This window comes from Pan paniscus, chromosome 23 (assembly GCF_029289425.2).
Source record: "Pan paniscus chromosome 23, NHGRI_mPanPan1-v2.0_pri, whole genome shotgun sequence".
NCBI classification, from domain to species: Eukaryota; Metazoa; Chordata; class Mammalia; order Primates; family Hominidae; genus Pan; species Pan paniscus.
In genome coordinates this window covers 56035462-56057102 of record NC_085927.1, presented here as the reverse complement: position 1 = coordinate 56057102, position 21641 = coordinate 56035462, and the positions used below count along the sequence as shown (strand labels likewise).

Genomic DNA, 21641 nt, shown 5'->3' with positions numbered 1-21641 from the left:
GAGACCACTGAATTCAAAATGAGTGGTACCATGACGACACCAATGTATATTAAAGCTAAAGAGAAATGCTGTTGAAAAACACACTTGCAAATTCGCTAAACTTTATGGATAAACATTCTTGGTGAGATCATTTTACAAAAAAATCTATGCAGCAGCTTATATTTAACTTTGGAATATGCCTTTTATACTCAAGCTTGACTATGAATATATCTGACACCACAGGCAGTCATTTCAAATAAATGAAATAAAGCACATTATAAAGGTTTTAAACAGCGTGAGGCAGGAAGCTGCCTAGATTTTCCCCAATCACTCCATGCCGAGAGCAGAACGCCCCGCTTGCTGCCACGCTGGTCCCGGCACACACTCATGTGGCCTATGAAGCTCAGTGACATCACTCATGAGAATTCATCTCTGTTAGCAGCTGTCATCTTTTTGCAAAAAATTAAATGTGGACCAGGCGCAGTAGCTCATGCCCGCAATGCCAGCACTTTGGGAGGCCGAGGTAGGTGGATGACCTGAGGTCAGGATTTCGAGACCAGCCCGGCCAACATGGCAAAAGCCCATGTCTACTAAAAATACAAAAATTAGTCGGGTGTGGTGGCTGGCACCTGTAATCCCAGCTACTTAGGAGGCTGAGGCAGGAGAATCGCTTGAACCCAGGAGCGGGAGGTTGCAGTGAGCCGAGATTGCGCCACTGCACTCCAGCCTGGGCAAGAGAGTGAGACTCAGTCTCAAAAATAAATAAATAAATAAAAAATAAATGTGAAGCACTGGTAGAACTGCTTTGGATGAAATTATTTAATAAGCTCTCTTGGTTATGTTTTACTATACATTTGTAGAAATGGCATAAAATATGAAGCACATTTTTTAATCTAAAGACAACTTAAGTAGTAGGTATAATATTGGACTGTCACACGGCAGGCAACACCCCAAGACATGGTATAAGGTCATAGCTGTTGAAAGGAGCAGTCCTGTTATAACACGGCACCCTGGAGGTCACCCTTATGCCCAAGCTTCTGAAATGTTAAGAATAATATTGGAATTCCTCTTTCAAAACTGGTCTTAAAAACCATGTTCAGCTGCATGTCACAAATTAGTCTCCTTGCTCAACTTTTTTTTTCTGTTTTCTCTTTTCTTTTTTTGAGATGGGGTCTTGCTCTGTCACCCAGGCTGGAGTACAGTGGCGCAATCACAGTCCACTGCAGTCTTGACCTCCATCCTCCTGCCTCAGCCTCCTGAGCGGCTGGAACCACAGGCGCACACCACCATGCCCGGCTAACTTTTCATAGAGGAGGTCTCACTATGTTGCCCAAGCCGGCCTTTCTTATTTTTTCAAACAAGACCTTTTACTCTGTTTAATCCCAACTTGCATGCCAGTCTAGCTACAATGGACTCAGGGTTTGTCTAAAATTCAGTTCTATTCTCAGAGGGTAAAATCTTCCATAACTGAAGCTATTCAAAGACTTTAAAGATAATCCCCAACAATTTGGAGCAATAGGAGAATCTTTGAAATAAACACATGGCACGCCCAATTCCTACTTTCTTCATTTGAACTGAGTGTCAGTTCTGATATGTTTGTTAGATTAAAAAGTAGCAGGACAACGTTATTATCACCTTATACTTTGAATTTCTAAAGTCCACATATTCAGTGCTAAAGAATTATTTGGTTGTTTAACTGAACACCACACTCATTTTTTGGAAGGTGCAGTTTGCTTCTTAAGCCCAAAGCAGCTAAGCCTGAGCAACAGTAAGTGTGTGTGTGTGTGAGCATGTGTGTGCACGTGTGTGTGAAAGCATATGTGTACACGTGAGTGTGGGTATGCATGTGAGCGTGTATATATATGTGTGCATGCTTGTATATGTGTGGGTACGTGTGTGGGTACATGTGTGCATAAGGTGAGGGTGTGTGTGTGTGCATATACATGCATGTGAGCATGTATATGCACATATGTGCAGTTTGTAAGTACGTGTGTGTATGCATCTATGTGAATGCATGTGTTTGTATGTGTGTGTATGCATGTGTGTGAGTGTATGGGTGAATGTGGATTTGTGTGTGCCTGGGTGCATGTGTGTGAGCATGCGTGTGTGTACACAGGTGTGGGTACATGTGTGAGTGTGCGTGTATCCATGTGTGGGTGCATGTGTGTGTGTGTGCATGTGTGGGGGTGGAGGTGCGTCTGTGTGCATGTGTGGGTGCACGTGTATGTGTGTGTACACGTGCATGCATGGATGTGTGAGTGTGTACCCGTGTGAGCATGGATGCTTGTGTGCGTGTGGGTGCATGTGTGTGTCCATGTGCATGTATGGGGGTGGAGGTGCATCTGTGTACATGTGTGGGTGCATGTGTATGTGTGGGTGTGTTTGTGTACACATGCATGCATGGATGTGTGAGTGTGGGTGCATGTGTGTGAGCATGCATGTGGGTGCACGTGTATGTGTGTGTACCTGTGTGTGCACGGATGTGTGAGTGTGTGTGTGTGCGCATTTGTGCATGAGCGTGCATCACACAGAAGGCACTGACTCTGCCCGAGCCCCTCAGTCTCATTTTCTGTTGCTTCCTCCAAAGTCTTCTGACGACATTCTCAACCCCTGACAGGTCAACATCGTATCTTTTTAGACACTGTTGAAAAGCACCCATTTTTATTGCCTCCCTCAGCCCCCTGACTCTGCTTCCATCCGTGTTACCCTCAAATCAAGGGGCAGTGAGTTCCCCAGAGGCGCCCTTCCCCATCACCAAGGGCCCTGACCATTTTCTGGCCCACGGTTCTGAAATCTCAGGGGCTCAAACAGTCCCAGTGTCCAGATGGACACAGACATTCTCCGTCCACCCCTCACTCCTTCCCTTAGCTAAAGCCCACCTTTCCTCAAGCAATGGCATCTATGCGGCTCCATGCAGCGGCCTCCCCCTGCCCCCACAGCCTCCTCCGTGCACCCTGGCCGGTTCCAACCCCGACCCAAGCCTCCTGGCTGATTCTAGGCCTCCCACAACTACCCCACTGGTTTCAGGCTCCCCAGCATTCTAGCCTGTTCCAGCTCAGCCATGGGGCTTTGCGTCATCTGATCTGAAGGTCATGAGCTGATCTTGACAGAAGAAAGGCATTGGCCACTGCAAAGAGAAATTCAGTCCCCCACTTATAGCAAACCAGAGGGCTGCTTTAAAATTAAAATCTATCCATCCCCTGTGCTTCCCCATCAAGGCTTTGAACATTTCAGGGTTGCTTTCACCCCAGCAGCCCCTGCAGGGAGGAGGCGAGCCTGCCCTCCCCAGCACACAGCCCATGTTCATTACGGTTCGTATGAATCCATTAGTTTACTGGCCTGGACAGTTCACTGTGCCTCCTCTCATCCCCAAACAGAAATGAAGTCAGCCGCCGGCCCTGAGGTCAGTGTGCCTTCCTGAGGCTCTGTGGGGCGTGGCTGGGGCTGTGAGGTCACCCAGGCTGGAAACTGATGAAACGGGTACTGGATGTGGGCCACTGGGCAGAGATCAAGGTGAGTGTTTCCCGGCCGCTGCTTGGTCTCCCTAACAGATTTCTTGCCCACAGATGGCGTTGCTTTCTGAGATGTGTAAGGGACACAGGCTATGGTCTTCCACTACCCACCTTGGCCACAAAACCAGAGCTCTGCCAATAGATTCAGGCAGTGTGGCCTGGTGGTGGGCATCCTGCCAACGGGGCCTTTTCCCAGACTAAGCAGAGAGGGTGTCCTGCACTTGAAGGAGCCAGCTCTGGAAAGCCCGTCAGCAGGCTAGGCAGGGAGGAGGGGGCCGTGCCTCCAGCGTCCGTGCACAGACAAGGACATGGGGTGGGACGCAACCCTGGCTTGGAGCAAACAGTGTGATCAAACACAAAGAGTCACATGACGGTTGGAGGTTGCCTTGAAAACTGGTACCTGTGGTGCTCTGGCTTTGTGGGTGTGGGTGGAAGAGGGCATCTGACTCTCGGAAGAGTGCCCGGTTCTCTTTTTCTACAGAAAACCAAATTGTGAACCCCAATCCTAAACTATTCATCTATCATTTCTTTCTTTTTTTTTTTTGAGATGGAGTCTCACTCTATCACCCAGGCTGGAGTGCACTGGTGTGATCTCGGCTCACTGCAACCTCCACCTCCCAGGTTCACGCCATTCTCCTGCCTCAGCCTCCCGAGTAGATGGGAATACAGGCGCACACTGCCATGCCCGGCTAATTTTTTGTATTTTAGTAGAGATGGGGTTTTACCATGTTGCCCAGGCTGGTCTCGAACTCCTGAGCTCAGGTAATCCGCCCTCCTCTGCCTCCCACAGTGCTGGGATTACAGGCATAAGCATGAGCAACCACACCTGGCCCTCTTTTTTTTTTTTTTGAGATGGAGTCTCGCTCTGTCACCCAGGCTGGAGTGCAGTGGTGTGATCTCGGCTCACTGCAACCTCCGCCTTCCAGGTTCAAGCAATTCTCCTGTCTCAGCCTCCTGAGTAGTTGGGATTACAGGTGCCCACGACCATGCCTGGCTAATTTTTGTATTTTTAGTAGAGACGGGGTTTCACCATATTGGTCAGGCTGGTCTCCAACTCCTGACCTCAGGTGATCCACCTGCCTCAGCCTCCCAAAGTGCTGGGATTACAGGCATGAGCCACCGCGCCTGGCCTATTATTTATTTCTTTAAGGCCAAAATGCAAACAGATTCCTGCCTGCTAGTTGCTGCATGTGATCCTCAGCTGAAGGTGATGGGGTTCCCAGAGCTTGGTGGTCTCCAAGGGGAGGTGCAGGAGGACTCCAGGAGTCCCATTTGCACCCCATGGTGGGGGCAGGTTGTTAGGAAGAAAGACAACTTAACTCTGCTTTGAATTTTTTTTAGAGAGTCTCGCTTTGTCGCCTAGGCTGGAGTGCAGTGGCGCGATCGTGGCTCGCTGCAGCCTTGAACTCCTGGCCTCAAGGCATCCTCCTCAACCTCCCAAGTCGCGGGGACTATAGGCATGTGCCACCATGCCTGGATAATGTTTTTATTTTTTGTAGAGATGTGGTCTTGCCATGTTGCCCAGGTTGGTCTTGAACTCCTGGGCTCAAGCCATCCTCCCATCTCAGCTTCCCAAATACCTGGGACCACAGGCACATGCCACCATGCCCAGCTAGTTTTTAAAAAAATCATTTTTTGTAGAGACGAGGTCTCCTTGTGTTGCCTGGTCTCGAACTCTTGGATTGCCTCAAGTGATCCTCCCGCCTCAGCCTCCCAAAGTGCTGGGATTACAGTGTGAGCCACTGTGCCCAGCCTGCTTTCAATTCTTAAATCCAAGGGAGAAATATAAGCTGGCAAACAAAAGTTTTAGCCATCCCAATTTTGGGCTGTACTAATCATATCCAGGATAGAGACTCGAAGCTAAAAGTTACCTTTTCTTTCACTCTCATAATCCAGGAAAGTTCTAATTGGGACAAGCCTCTGGAGCTGCCTAGTGTGGGTGTCTGCTGGAAACTTCTAAAATGTCTCGGCCTATTTAATTGGAGAATTCACTGAAGAATTAAAGGACTCAGTAAAGAAAAGGTTTGGTTTGTTCATGAAAGTAAGTAGCTTGTGAAATGCTTTATTTTCCTGTGACTAAAATTCCACCTTGTAATTCCCAATAAGGATTGCTTCAAGCTATTTAATACAAATTAAACCTGTTTCACTATGCTCATAGGAAAATGTCAAAGTATCTTCATTCACCAACTGAGGGCTGGCTCTTCTTTGAAGGTAGCTCTGAGATTTGTTTTGTAATGGAGACAAAGACTTATTTAACTGTTGGGGAGGGGGAAGGAGGACTTAGGCCAGGCAGGCGGGGACGTGGGGGACGAGCCATGAGGGGCAATTTGGCTGCCTCTGAAAAGGTCCAGAGCTACCTTAAAAGACAGGCTTTCTATAACAAGTGGTCCTTTCTTTTCCTTTCTTTTTTTTTTTGAGACAGAGTCTCACTCTGTTGCCCAGGCTGGAGTGCAGTGGTGCGATCTCAGCTCACTGCAACCTCCAGCTCCCAGGTTCAAGCAGTTCTCCTGCCTCAGCCTCCCAAGTAGCTGGGATTACAGGCAACTGCTACCATGCCCAGCTAATTTTTTGTATTTTTAATAGAGATGGGGTTTCACCATGTTGGCCAGGGTGGTCTCAAACTCCTGACCTCAAGTGATCCACCCACCTCAGCCTCCCAAAGTGCTGGGATTACAGACGTGAGCCACCGCGCCCAGCCACAGCTGGCTTTGTCGCCCAGGCTGGAAGTGCAGTGGCATGATCTCGGCTCACTGCAAGCTCTGCCTCCTGGGTTCACGCCATTCTCCTGCCTCAGCTTCCCGAGTAGCTGAGACTACAGGCGCCCGCCACCACGCCCGGCTAATTTTTTGTATTTTTAGTGGAGATGGTGTTTCACCATGTTAGCCAGGATGGTCTCGATCTCCTGACCTCGTGATCCGCCTGTCTTGGCCTCCCAAAGTGCTGGGATGACAGGCATGAGCCACTGCTCCTGGCTTACAAGTGGCCCTTTCTAAGCCCCAAGATGTCACTGTCTTTTCACTGAAGGCAGAAAAAGAATGTAGGCATGTTTGTCTGAGAGGGAGGGAGTAGTTTTAGGAGAAAGGACCAAGAGCACATTTTGAGTGGGAAGTAAGTGGTTTCCTTTTCTAGCCTTATGATATGGTTTGGCTCTGTGTCCCCACCCAAATCTCATGGTGAACTGTAATCCCCAGTGGTGGAGGTGAGGCCTGGGGGGAGGGACTGGATCATGGGGGTGATCCTTCATGAATGGTTTAGCACCATCCTCTTGGTGCTACTCTAGTGATAGTGTTCTCACAAGATCTGATGGGTGAAAAGTGTGTGTCTCTTGTTTTTGCTCCTGCCATGCAAGACGCCTACTCCCACTTCACCTTCTGCTATGAGTCAAATTCCCTGAGGCCTCCCCAGAAGCAGAAGCTTCCTGTACAGCCTGTGGGCCACGGGCCAATTAAACCTCTTTTCTTTATAAATTACCAAGTCTCAGGGATTTCTTTATAGCAGACTAATACACCTCAAAGTAGGGATTTATTTTATTATTCTATTTTTTTTTTGAGATAGGGTCTCGATCTGTCACCCAGGCTGGAGTGCAGTGGCATGATCTCAGCTCGCTGTAACCTCTGCCTCCCGGGTTGAAGCAATTCTCATGCCTAAGCCACCCGAGTAGCTGGAATTACAGGTGTGTGCCACCCTGCTCAGCTAATTTTTGTATCTTTAGTAGAGTTGGGGTTTCTCCATTTTGGCCAGGCTGGTATCAAACTCCTGGACCCAAGCAATCTACCCACCTTGGCCTCCCCAGAGTGCCAGGACTACAGGCATGACCCATCTTGCCTGGTCAGTTTTTTTTTCTTTTTAATCCAGTTAATGCTGGGCGCCATGACTCACACCTGTAATGCCAGTGCTTTGGGAGGCCGAGGTGGGAAGATCACTTGAGGCCAGGAGTTTGAGACCAGCCTGGGAAACATCTCATCTCTACCAAAAAACAAAAACAAAACAAAACAACAACAACATCAAACATAGCCAGGTGTGGTGGTGCACACCTGTAGTCCCAGCTCCTTGGGAGGCTGAGGCAGGAGGATTGCTTGAGCCCAGGAGTTCAAGGCTGCAGTGAGCTATGATTGCACCACTGCACTCCAGCCTGGGCAACAGAGCAAGAACCTATCTCTATTTAAGAAAAAATGCTCCTAAGAAATCATCTTAGTACTTGGTAAGCTATTAAGGTTTTTTTTAAGTGTATTAATTACATAGCCAGTATAATAACTTAGTTGCTAAGAGCTTTGAGGTGGCTCCAAGCAAGAAGAAAGGAGTTGTTGTTAAGCTACAGCTCAGAGTCTCAGAATGAACTGTTTCCATCTTCGCTGTCCTTTGCTTAACTGTGGGATAAATATAATTTTCTCAACATTCAACACATGTGTCCTTAATCGTCCTCTACGACACTGGTTCCATGTTGCCAAGAGAACCCAGAACAGCCGCAAACACCTACTGGATTGTTACTGGCCTTTCCTGAGAGGATGACCCGGGCTTTGACCTTGTTCATGTTGAAGTTCTTCAAGTAGGCCTCGTAGATTCTCTTGGCCAGAGATTTGAGATCTGCAGTTTCAGAATCTTCTATGTCATGTTCGCAGGTAAGAATTTCTGCTTTCAGTTTTGCTTTCTCAGATCTCGGCATTCGTCCAAAACGAATCGCTAGGGTTTGGAGGGGGAAACACAGGCATGAGCAGTGAGGTCATGACTGCGCGGACAGGGCTGGATGAGGGGCTCCCCCAGGACTTTAAACCAGGAATGAAAATTCACAGGCAGTTCAGACCCATCCTTGATTACTATTCGGCTTTCCACTATGGAGAGATGAAAAACTCAAACTCCATACACTGTAGATGTTTAAACAGGTGCAGGCTGAAGGTGACACCATCGTTAACAGGTGCAGGCTGAAGGTGACACCATCGTTCGTCTCATTAGTAGGGTGCACACCACTATCAGGTGCATCATCAACCTTTGAGTGAAGGAGGTGAACGGGGCTTCGGGATGAGTTTATATAATAACTGCTTCTTTTTCCAGAAGGTAGACATGCAACTCTTATGAACGACTTACTTTAGTTACATTCACATCACAATTAGCATGTTCTGAAACTATTAAATGATTGGCTAGAAGGAAATTCATAATGTGGTGAGATGTTTGAAGTGGTACACCCTTCCTATGGACGAGGTGAACATTCTGTCATTTTGGTGCCTTCCACTTGGTTTTTCGATTCTGTATCAAAGTCTTACCACTGAAGTTTCTAACAGCGAGTCCAATGCACCACTGAATCTCAGCTATTTGAGACTTTTTCTTTTTTTTTCTTTTTTTTTGAGACGGAGTCGCACTCTGTCGCCCAGGCTGGAGTGCAGTGGTGCGATCTCAGCTCACTGAAACCTCCGCCTCCCGGGTTCAAGCTATTCTCCTGTCTCATCCTCCCAAGTAGCTGGGATTACAGGTGTGCACTACCATGCCCAGCTAATTTTTGTATTTTTATTAGAGACGGGGTTTTGCCATGTTGGCCAGGCTGGTCTCAAACTCCTGACCTCAAGTGATCCACCAGCCTCGGCCTCCAAAGTGCTGGGATTACAGGTGTGAACCACCACACCTGGGAGACTTTTATTTTCTTTCTTTCTTTTTTTTTCTTTTTTTTTTTTTTTTTGAGACGGAATCTCCCTCTGTCGCCCAGGCTGGAGTGCAGTGGTGCAATCTCAGCTCACTGCAACCTCCGCCTCCCAGGTTCAAGCGATTCTTCTGCCTCAGCCTCCCGAGTAGCTGGGACTACAGGCATGCACCACCACACCCAGCTAATTTTTGTATTCTTAGTAGAGACGGGGTTTCACCATATTGGCCAGGCTGGTCTCAAACTCCTGACCTGAGGTGATCCACCCACCTCAGCCTCCCAAAGTGCTGGGATTACAGGCGTGAACCACCGCGCCTGGGCGACTTTTATTTTCTTAGGCCACTCTGATTACAAAATGACTTGGGTGTGAAATGTTGAAGCACATTCATCCATAGCTTGATCTGTTCCCTTGGAGCAAGGAAGGGGAACTGAGGAACGAACTGGGAAAATGTGCAGGGCCACCTTACCTACCGTTGTGTGACATCCCGACAGAAAGGCACTTGTGAAATCGACAATACTGGCATTTGTTTCTGTTCTTTTTCTGGATCTTGCAGCTGCGGTCGCACTTGTCATACACCAGCTTGAGTCGAATCGTTCGCCGAAAGAAGCCCTGTGAGGGTAATACACAGTGGATTTAAAGACCTGGGCCACTGAGAAACCAGCGCACTTGCTTTACTCACCTTTTTTGTTGCTCATTTATTGTTTCTTTTTAAATGAACAAAATTTAGAGAAAAGTTATTCCAGGCCAGGCATGGTGATCATGCCTGTAATCCCAGCACTTTAGGAGGCCGAGGTGGGTGGATCACCTGAGGTCAGGAGTTCGAGACCAGCCTAGCCAACATGGTGAAACCCTGTCTCTACTAAACATACAAAAATTAGCCGGGCATGGTGATGTAAGTCTGTAGTCCCAGCTACTCGGGAGGCTGAGGTAGGAGAATCACTTGAACCCAGGAGGCGGAGGTTGCAGTGAGCTGAGATTGTGCTACTGCACTCCAGCCTGCGCGACAGAGTGAGACTCCATCTCAAAAAAAAAAAAAAAAAAAAAAAAAAAGAAAAAAGAAAGAAATAGTTCTTCTAAGAAGTCTGGAATGATTAGGACAAATACAGAACTTTAAATGTCGTTACATTTAATGTGAAAAACAATAAAATGAGGCAGCATTCGAAGTCATTTCAAAATGCCCTCATCTGACTTGGGAAAACACAATTATAGTTTTCCAAAGAGTTACTCAGCCTTGTTACAATGTATATGAATGTAACTATCCCCAGCATTATGACATTTCCATATTTGTGACTAAAGACTTTCTAAGAATTTTTGTAAGAGTATATTAACTCCCTCAAAGACAAAAATTATAATAAAAGGAAGCCAGCTGTTTGTAAACAATTTTCTTGCTTTGTAAAAGCATCTTAAACTCTACCCAGCAAGAAACAATGTTACTAAATAGTCCATAAAAAACAAAACTAAATGAGTAATTAATCATGGCCCTAAGGAAAAGGCCACTTTATAAGGAGCTTTTTCAAAAGTATATGGTTAGAAAACTTGCGAAGGAGTTCATTTTTGCTTTGGGTTCTTTTTTGTCTTTGCTTTTAAGTCATTCTTCTATATTTTTGCCACAGTGGGTCTGCTTGGCCCGCGGGAGAGGGACAGCAGTGTGCAGGGGAATGTGAGAGGCAGGCTGACGTCTTCATAATGTCCTTACCTAGGCTTGCACAGTGGGGAGGCTGAGGAACGCATGGGGTTAGAATGAGAAGGGTGGGGAGACAGGCTTCTAGACAGCAGAGTGCCACAGTGTCCTGGCTGTGAGGTTCTCCCTGTGGCCCAGGCCTCTGAGGCCAAGCCTGGCTCAGGGCAGAATGCTGGTGTTCCAAGATCGTACATTGTGCCAGAAAGGCGGTGTCATTTTCCAAGTTAGTGAACACCTGCAGCGTGCACCATGAGAAGGGATTTCTGATTCAAACCAAACATTCAGATGATGATCTCCCACATATCACGTACATAAGGCGCCAGACTTGAGCACGTCTGTGCAACCCTAAAGGGACGCTGCTGCAGGAGCTCTCCTCATCACCACGCTGACAAACACGGAAGGGCCACCAGTCCAGCTGGCAGCATGCAGGACAACAGGGCCTGCCTTCATGCACTCCTGGCCCGGGTCACATCTGTTTAGGGCAGGCTGAGCCAGCAGGAGGATGAAGATGCACAGGGGGTTCCTGTCGCTTGAATTGGGTAGAGAAGCCCCTGATGTGCAGGAAGGAACTGCCGGGGGGCAGGAGCAGCCAGTCTCTGGTTCCAGTCCCTGCTGCTGGGGGCTGTGGGACCCTAAGCAAGATACTCTGTGTCTCTGATGGCCAATTCCCCCAGCAGGAGCATGAGAACACCTGCCCCACCTGGCCTTCAGGGAGGCTCCAGAGATCAATGGTAACGGCTCTCTGTCTTGTATTCGAATGAAGTGATGTTCTTAATGTGGCTTATTTTCTTTTCTCTCTTTTTTTTTTTTTTTTTTTTTTGAGACAAAGTTTTACTCTTGTCTCCTAGGCTGGAGTGCAATGGCTCGATCTCAGCTCACTGCAACCTCCACCTCCTGGGTTCAAGCGATTCTCCTGCTTCAGCCTCCCAAGTAGCTGAGATTACAGGCACCCACTACCACACCTGGCTAATTTTTGTATTTTTAGTAGAGACAGGGTTTCGCCATGTTGGCCAGGCTGGTCTTGAACTCCTGACCTCAGGTGATCCAGCTGCCTCAGCCTCCCAAAGTGCTGGGATTACAGGCGTGAGCCACCGCACCCAGTCCAATGTGGCTTATTTTCTTTTAAAGAACACACTTCTCTAAGTATTTACAAAGCACAGAGGAAACATTTGTCCTAGACTCTCTAAAGCAGCAATCCCCAACCTTTTTGGCACCAGGGACCGGTTTCATGGAAGACAATTTTTCCACAGATGGGGGTGGGGAGGAATGGTTTCAGGATGAAACTGTTCCACCTCGGAACATCAAGTATTAGATTCTCATAAGGGGCGTACAAGCTAGATTCCTCAAATACGCAGTTCACAACAGGGCTTACGCTCTCAGGGGTTCTGTGCTATAAAGAGAGGCTAATCTATCACTGAGGTCAGTTTCCTTTTCTTTTTCTTTTTTTCTTTCTTTTTTTTTTTTAAGACGGAGTCTCACTCTTGTTGCCCAGGCTGGAGTGCAGTGGTGCAATCTTGGCTCACTGCAACCTCTGGCTCCTGGGTTCAAGCGATTCTCCTGTCTTTGCCTCTCGAGTAGCTGGGATTACAGGCGCCCACCACCACGCCTGGCTAATTTTTTTTTTTTTGTATTTTTAGTAGAGACAGGGTTTCATCATGTTGGCCAGGCTGGTCTCAAACTCCTGATCTCAGGTGATCCACCCATCTCGGTCTCCCAAAGTGCTGGAATTATAGGCGTGAGATACCGCGCCTGGCCTGAAGTCAGTTTCTTATCCGGGACTTTCTGCAACCTCTCAGTAATGACTGCCATTTGCTATAAAAGTGACCATAAGTAGTTGATGGTGGCGGCCACCAGGCCCTGTTCCAGCTCCCCTCTACCTTGCAGCCTTCACACGCGTGGACTCCGTAATGGTAGCCTGAGGCCTTGTCCCCGCAGATTCTACATTCGATGTTCAATGCTCCACTGGGAGACTCGTCCACGCTGCCGGGGACCACAGGATAAGTCACCGAGGAGGGGCTCGAAGCTGGTGAAAGCGTGTCTGGGGAAAAAGAGGAGAGACGGATGAATAGTCCAGGCATCACTATCCTGTGTCTGAACCGGGTCTATGAGGATGTGATTTCGCATACGAGGCTTCTAGTGCTGAGGCATAAACCTCAGAACACCCACGCGGGGCCGGGCCCTGCCTCTGGGTCACACCCTCTTGCACTCCTACAGCTGCCATTGTGCTGTGCTCCCAAAGCCAGCATGCTCGCTCTCACTGCTGCTGAGCTGACCCCGAGCTCCGGACCCACACACCTCAGATCACACATCCCTGGACCCGCACATCTCCGCCCCGCATATCTCCGGGCCCGCGCGTCTCCCATCCACACATCCCGCCCCGCACATCTCCTCATTCCCACATCTTCGATATGAGCATCTCCGATCCACACATCTCCGCCCCGCGCATCTCCGGACCTGCACATCTCCCATCCACACATCTTCAGATTTGCACATCTTTGGACCCGCACATCTCTGGACCCACGCATCTCCCGACCCGCGCGTCTCCGGACCCGTGGATCCCCGGACCCGGGCATCTCCGATCAGCTCATCTTTGCTCTGCTCTGCACATCTCCAGACCCGCACATCTCCGGACCCCCGCATCTCTGGACCCCCGCATCTCCTGACCCCCCAACATCTCCTGATCCAGACATCTCCGCTCCGCACATTTCTGGACCCGCGCATCTCCGATTCGCCCATCTCCTGATCTGCGCATCTCCGGACCCACGCATCTCCTAGCCCTCCACATCTCCGATCCGCACATCTCGGGACTGGCACTTCTCCTGATCCGCACATTTCCTCCGGACCCCCACATTTCCGATCTGCACCTCTGGGTACCCGCACATCTCGGACCCGCACATCTCGGGCCCGCACATCTCCGCTGCACACATCTCCAGACCTGCACATCTATGGGCCCGCGCCTTGCCATACCGCCCATACCTCACCCTGCAGGACTCCCCATGCCCCCGCGCTGACAGTGCCACGCAGAACTCGTTTTGTTTGCTTCCTTTCTTCCAGTTCTTCCGCAATTGTTAACTCAGTAAATGGCACCAGAATACAGTATAAAAATCTGTGTGGGCAACACCAAATGCACAATCCGTGAAAGAGAAAATATAAGTTGGAATCTATGAAAGCTAATGAAACCTTCTGCTCTGCAAAAGACATTGCTAAGAAAATTAAAGACAAGCCACAGACTGGGAGAAAATATTTTCAACACACATGTGGTAATATACGAAGAGGTCTTAAAACAAACAACTCAATTGAAAAATGGGGGCTAGGCGTGGTGGCTCACGCCTGTAATCCCAGCACTTTGGGAGGCCGGAGCAAGCGGATCACGAGGTCAGGACGTCAAGACCATCCTGGCTAACACGGTGAAACTCCGTCTCTACTAAAAACACAAAAAAATTAGCCGGGCGTGGTGGGGGCGCCTGTAGTCCCAGCTACTCGGGAGGCTGAGGCAGGAGAATGGCATGAACCCAGGAGGCGGAGCTTGCAGTGAGCCAAGATCGCACCAATGCACTCCAGCCTGGGTGACAGAGCGAGACTTCATCTCAAAAAAAAAGAAAAGAAAAAAAAAAGAAAAAGTTAGCTTGCCATGGTGGTGCGTGCCTGTAGTCCCAGCTACTTGGGAGGCTGAGGCAGGGGAATTGCTTGGACCCGGGAGGCAAAGGTTGTAGTGAGCTGAGATCGTGCCACTGCACTCCAGCCTGGCGACAGAGCAAGACTCCGTATCAAAAGGAAAAAAAAAAAAAAAAAGAAAGAAAAGAAAATGGGCAAAAGATCTGAACATCTGAACAGTCACTTCAGCAAGGACGATATACAGATGGCAAGTAAGCATATGAAACAATACTCAGCATGATATGTCATCGGGGCACTGAGAATGAGAACAACAATGTGGTGTCACCACACACCTACTAGGATGACTAAAATCCACAAAACTGACATCATCAAATCTGGTGAGGATGTGGAGCAACAGGAACCCCCATTCATTGCTGCTGGGAATGCAACATGAGACAGCCCCCTTGGAGGACATTCTGGCAGTTTCTGACAAAGCAAAGCAGTTTTACTGTATGATGGAATCACACTCTTAGGTATTTGTCCAACTGATTTGAAAACTTCTGTCCACACAAAACCTACACATGTTTACAGCAGTTTATTCTTTTTCTTTTTGGGACAGAGTCTCACTCTGTCACCCAGGCTGGAGTGGAGTGGCACGATCTCAGCTCACTGCAACCTCTGCCTCCAGGTTCAAGTGATTCTCCTGCCTCAGCCTTCCAAGTAGCTGGGATTACAGGTGCCCATTACCACGCCCGGCTAATTTTTGTATTTTTAGTAGAGACAGCGTTTCACCATGTTGGCCAGGCTGGTCTCAAACTCCTGACCTCAAGTGATCTGCCCGCCTTGGCCTCCCAAAATGCTGGGATTACAGGTGTGAGCCACTGCGCGTGGTCAGCTTTATTAATTGCCAAAAATTGGAAGCAACCAAGATGCCCTCAGATAGGTGAATAGATATACAAACTGTGGTACAAACAGACAGTGGGAACTCATTCAGTGTAAAAAGAAATGAGATATCAAGCCATGGAAAGACATGGATGACTCTTAAATGCATATTGCTATGAAAGAAGTCAGTCTGAAAAGGCTACATACTATATGATTTCAAATTCATGGCGTTCTGGAAAAGGCAAAATTATAGCAATGGTAAAAAGAACCATTTCTGAGCTGGCTGGGGGTGGGAGAGGAAGGGTTGAATAGGTGAAGCACGGGGTTTTTTGATGTGGTGAAACTATTCATATGAAAATGTAACAGTGGTCTGGGCACGGTAGCTCATGCCTGTCATCCCAGCACTTTGGGAGGCCGAGGCTGGCAGATAACTTGAGCTCAGGAGTTTGAGACCAGCCTGGGCAACATGGTGAAACCCTATCTTTACAAAAAATACAAAAATTTGCTGGGCTCGGCGGTGTGCACCTGTAATCCCAGCTACTTGGGAGGCTGAGGTGGGAGGATCACCTGAGCCCTGGGAAGCTGAGGCTACAGTGAGCTGAGATTATGCTGCCACTGTACTCCAGCCTGGGTGTCACAGTGAGACCTCCATCAAAGGAGAGGAGAGGAGAGAAGAGGAGAGGAGAGGAGAGGGAAAGAGAAAGAAAGAAAAGGAAAGGAAAGGAAAGGAAGGAGAGAGACCGGGTGTGGTGGCTCACGCCTGTAATCCCAACACTTTGGGAGGCCGAGGTAGGTGGATCACGAGGTCAGGAGTTCGAGACCAGCCTGGCCCACATAGTGAAACGTCGTCTTTTGTATTTTGTAAAAATACAAAAAATTAGCCAGGGGTGGTGGTGCGTGCCTGTAGTCCCAGCTACTCGGGAAGCTGAGGCAGCAGAATGGCTTGAACCCAGGAGATGGAGGTTTTAGTGAGCCGAGATTGCGCCACTGCACTCCAGCCTGGGTGACAGAGCGAGACAAGAAGGCGAGAAAGCAAGAAAGAGAGAGAAGGAAAATGTAGTGGTGGATACATGACACTATGCATTTGTGAAAACCCACAGAACTTTATAGTTCAGATTGAACCTAACGTGTGCAAATAAAACAAAAATAACTTAGGAGGTTGGAGGATCCCAGGGTGAAATGCAGAATGTAACAAAACAATCTAACTGTGCTACGAATGTAGGAAACAATCTCAGGGAAAAAAGTGGGCGCAGGTGCGGAAAGGCGCTGCACCAAATAATTTGGAATGATTGGAATCTGTAAGACTAAAGGCAAAAGGATCTGGCCGTAAACACTGTGCTCTAGCTGATGCAGTTTTTTCCCCACAGGGTGTGGGTTAACAATTCTGATGCCACTGTACAGGTATACTGAAAATGAACAATGAATTCAAGGAATGGTGAAGTTGACAGGTAGGCAAGTGGAGGAGGCTAGAACGATCCATCTGGTAACAGATGAGGGCTGGAGACATCAGCACACACTCATGTTTGGCTTCATACAGATACAGATGGCCACAGACAGAAATACCGATAGATTCCTGTATAGACATAGGTTAGTATGTATACATATATGTATTTGCTCTGCCAACTGAGAGCCTGAAAAAGGGATACTTCAGTAGCAACCTGAAATGATGATAGTGAACGCTGCCTGGGGCCCACATGGAGCTGGATATAGTCCTGCTCTCGCCTCCCACAGTGGAAGATCACTAAAGTCATGGGGCATCAGGTGAAGAGCTCAAAGTGGTTTTGCCTCAGCAGTGGGGCAAAGTTATCTCTAAAACAAACACTGTGATAGTCCCATCTAATGAAGCTGAAAAACAGGACCTGAAAGGATAAAAGATTTTCCAAGTAACTTAATTGCATCCCAGAACAAAGTTCAAGAATATTTATAGGAAATCAAAAATATCCATCACCCAATAAAGTTCCCAACATATGACATCCAATGAAAACAATTGGCCAGGCACGGTGGCTCATGCCTGTAATCCTAGCACTTTGGGAGGCCGAGGTGGGCGGATCACTTGAGGTCAAGAGTTCAAAACCAGCTTGGCCATCATGGTGAAACCCCGTCTCTGCTAAAAATACAAAAAATTATCTGGGCATGGTGGTGAGCGCCTGTAATCCCAGCTACCTGGGAGGCTGAGGCAGGAGAATCACTTGAACCCAGGAGGTGGAGGTTGCAGTGAGCCGAGATTGTGCCATCGCACTCCAGCCTGGGTGAGAGAGTAAGACTCCATCTCCAAAAAAAAAAAAAAAGAAAAGAAAATTACGGGACACAGGAAGAATCAGAAAAATATGACCCATGACAAGGAGAAAAATAACTGAATAGAAAGGGACTCAGAAGTGACACAGATGATAGAAATTGTGGCTAAGAGGTTTTTTTTTTTTTTTTTTTGAGATGGAGTTTCGCTCTTGTTGCCCAGGCTGGAGTGCAATGGTGTGATCTCGGCTCACCACAACCTCTGCCTCCCGGGTTCAAGCAATTCTCCTGCCTCAGCCTCCCAAGTAGCTGGGATTACAGGCATGTGCCACTGTGCCTGGCTAATTTTGTATTTTTTGTAGAGACGGGGTTTCTCCATGTTGGTCAGGCTGGTCTCGAACTCCCGACCTCAGATTATTTCCCAACCTCGGCCTCAAGACATTTTTAAAAAGTTATTCTGGGCTGGGTACAGTGGCTCATGCCTGTAATCCCAACACGTTGGGAGGCCAAGGCCGGAGGATTGTTTGAACCCAGGAGTTTGAGACCAGTCTGGGCAACAAAGTGAGACCCGTCTCTTCAAAAAATTTAAAAATTAGCCAGGTGTGGTGGTGTGTACCTGTGGTCCCAGCTACATAGGAGGCTGAGGTGGGAGGATTCCTTGAGACGAGGAGGTTGGGGCTGCAGTGAGCTATGATCATGCCACTGCGCTCCAGCCTGAGTAACAAAGTGAGACCCTGTCTCTAAAATAAAACAGCAAAAAAAGTTATTCTGACCATATTCTAAATGTTTAAGAAGCTGAGTGAAAGACTGGACATGTTATATAGATACATGGGTGAAAACAGAACCAAATCATGCTTCTAGTTATGAAAACTACAATATCTAATATGGAAAATACACTGGATAGGATTAGGAGCAGATTAGATATTGCAGAAGAAAAAATTAGTAAATTTGAAGATGTAGCAATAGAAAGTGTCCAAAATGAAACACAGAAACAAGACTTTAAAAAAGAACTTAGCATTAGTGAACTGTATGACAACTTCAAGTGGCCTAATGTATGTATAATTGGAGCTCTCAAAGGTAGACAGAGAAGGACAAAAAAGTTTGAAGAAATAATGGACTAACCTTCTGAATTTGATGAAAACAATAAGTGCACTGATCCCAGATGCCCAATGAACCTCAAGCACAAGAAGCATAAAGGAAGAAACCATCAAATGGTTCAGAATTGGTAAGAAGGAAAAAAATTTAGAAGCAGCCAGATATATAAAAAGATAAAAGATAACAAGTGGTTGGCAAGCATGTAGAGAAAAAAGAACCCATGTCCACTGTCGGTAGTATTGTGAATTAGAATAGCATTATGGAAAATAAGTATGGAGGTTTCTCAAAAAAACAAAAATAGCACTACATATGATCCAGCAATCCCACTTCTGGGTTTATATCCAAAGAGATTGGAAGCAGCATGCTGAAGAGATGTCTACACTTCCATGTTTACTGCGGCACTATACACAGTAGCCTGATGTGGAATCATCCTAAATGATCATTAATGAATGAAGAGATAAAGAAAATGTGATACACACACACACAAGCGCACACACACACACACACACGAACACTATTCAGCCTTACAAAAGAAGGAAATTCCATTTGCAACAACATGGGTAAATCTGGAAGGTATTATGCTAAGTAAAAGAAGCCAGGCACAGAAAGACAAATACCATGTGATCTCATATGTGAAATCTAAAAAGGTCAAACTCATAGCAGTAGAGAGTGGAATGGTGGTTATCAGGGGCTGAGGTTGAGGGAGGGAATGGGGAGAAGTTGGTTAAAAGGAAAAAAGTTTTAGTTAGACAGGAAGAATAAGATTTAGTGATCTACTACCCACTATGGTGACCATAATTAACAATGATGTATTGTGTATTTCAAAATTGCTCAAGGAATAGACTTTTTTTTTTTTTTTGAGATGGAGTCTTGCTCTGTTGCCCAGGCTGGAGTGCAGTAGCATGATCTTGGCTCACTGCAGCCTCTGCCTCTTGGGTTTAAGTGATTCTCCTGCCTCAGCCTCCCAAGTAGCTAGGACTATAGGCGTGTACCACCGCGCCTGGCTGATTTTTGTGTTTTTAGTAGGGATGGGGTTTCACCATGTTGGCCAGGCTAGTCTTGAACTCCTGACCTCAAGTGATCCACTCGCCTCGGCCTCCCAGATTGCTGGGATTGGGCCTGGCCTCAAGGAGCAGCCTTTACATGTTCTCACCACACACAAAAAATGGTAAGTGTGTGAGGTGGTGGATATGTTCACTAGCTTGATTTACACATTCCACAATGTAAACATAGACCAAAACATCACATTGTGCCCCATAAAAATACAATTATTATTTGTTGATTAAAAATTACACTAAAATTAATAAATAAAGTTAAAGCAACCAGATAAAGAGGACATATAACATGTAGAGAAACAAAAATAAGGATGACATCAAGTTTCTTTTAGAAACGATGCAAGCCAGAAGACAGTGGGGACTGGCACAGTGGCTCACACTTGTAATCCCTGTAATCCCAACACTTCGGGAGGCAGAGGTAGGAGGATTGCTTGAGGCCAGGAGTTCGAGAGGAGCCTGGTCAACATAGCGAGTCTCCACCTCTACAGAAAATTTTTAAAACTGGCTGGGCATGGTGGTATATACCTCTAGTCCTAGTTCCTCAGGAGGCTGAGGCAGGACGATTGCTTGAGACCAGGTGTTTGAGACTGCAGTGAGCTACGATGGCACTAGCACACTCCAGCCTCAGCATCAGCGCAAGACCCTGTCTCTAAAAATAATAATAATAATAATAATTAAAAACAAGAAGATAGTAGGAACATCTTAAAAGCATTTAAAGAAAACAAGTGGCCAGGCTCGGTGGCTCATGCCTGTAATCCCAGCACTTTGGGAGGCCGAGGTGGGCGGATCATGAGGTCAGGAGATTGAGACCATCCTGGCTAACATGGTGAAACCCCGTCTCTACTAAAAAATACAAAAAAATTAGCCGGGTGTGGTGGTGGGTGCCTGTAGTCTCAGCTACTTGGGAGGCTGGGGCAGGAGAATGGCGTGAACCTGGGAGGCGGAGCGTGCAGTGAGCCAAGATGGCGCCACTGCCCTCCAGCCTGGGTGATAGAGCGAGACTCTGTCTCAAAAAAAAAAAAAAAAAAAATTGCCAATGTAGAATCACATACTTTTTTCTTTTTCTTTTTCTTTTTTTTTGCAGGGGGATGGAGTCTTGCTCTGTCACCCAGGCTGGTGTGCAGTGGCATGATCTTGGCTCACTGCAACCTCTGCCTCCTGGGTTCAAGCAATTCTCCTGTCTCAGCCTCCCAAGTAGCAGGGACTATAGGCATGAGCCACCATGCCAAGCTAATTTTTGTATTTTCAGTAGAGACAGGGTTTCACCTTATTGGTCAGGCTGGTCTTGAACTCCTGACCTCAGGTGATCCACCCGCCTCGGCCTCCCAAAGTGCTGGGATTACAGGCGTGAACCGCTGTGCCCAGCCCTTTGAATCACATGCTTTCTAGAATGAAGGTTATATGAAGACTTTTTCAGACATACAAAAGCTAGTAATTCATTACCAGTAGAGCCATATTACAGGTAATATCACAGGAAGTCTTTCAGGCAGGAGGAAAATGATAGCAGATGGAAATCTGGATTTATACAAAGGTATATAGCACTAGAAAAGGTAATTATGTGGGTAAATGTAAAAAACTTTTCTTACTACTATCTTAAAAAGATAACCGGCTGTCTATGTAAAACAATAACATATTGTAATATTTATAATGTAGGTAAATAAATAAAATTATGTGAAACATTACCACAAATGCATGAAGGGAAAAATGAAAGTATACTGTCATAAAGTTCTTATAATATCTGTAAGATAGAATGATACCACTGGAAGGTAGACTGGGAGACGTTAGAGAGATACACTATAAACCCTAAAGCAACTACTAAAATAACACCAGAAGGTGTTATAAATAATAAGCCAACAAAGGAGATAAAGTGGAATCTTAAAAATGACTCAATTAGGCTGGGTGCGGTGGCTCACGCCTATAATCCCAGCATTTTGGGAGGCCAAGGCAGGCAGATCACAAGGTCACGAGTTTGAGACCAGCC

The 21641-nt window shown here is 47.1% G+C and overlaps 1 protein-coding gene and 1 long non-coding RNA gene across 7 annotated transcripts in view; one reads left to right on the top strand and one right to left on the bottom strand.

The window, feature by feature from the left end:
- The window catches only part of PPARA (peroxisome proliferator activated receptor alpha), a 91623-nt gene that overhangs the window by 15695 nt on the left and 54287 nt on the right, over nt 1–21641 (bottom strand). For all 6 annotated transcript variants that reach the window (XM_034951723.3, XM_034951724.3, XM_008964792.5 and 3 more), the window contains 3 exons: nt 12680–12840; nt 9592–9730; nt 7969–8171 (listed from right to left, as the gene is read on the bottom strand). In XM_034951723.3, coding sequence (XP_034807614.1) covers nt 7969–8171; nt 9592–9730; nt 12680–12840 — 503 coding nt within the window. The remainder of the gene's footprint in view (nt 1–7968; nt 8172–9591; nt 9731–12679; nt 12841–21641) is intronic.
- On the top strand, nt 7975–11976 carry LOC134730098 (uncharacterized). Its single transcript, XR_010111755.1, has 2 exons — nt 7975–8110; nt 9675–11976. It is a non-coding gene; the product is annotated as an uncharacterized LOC134730098 (long non-coding RNA).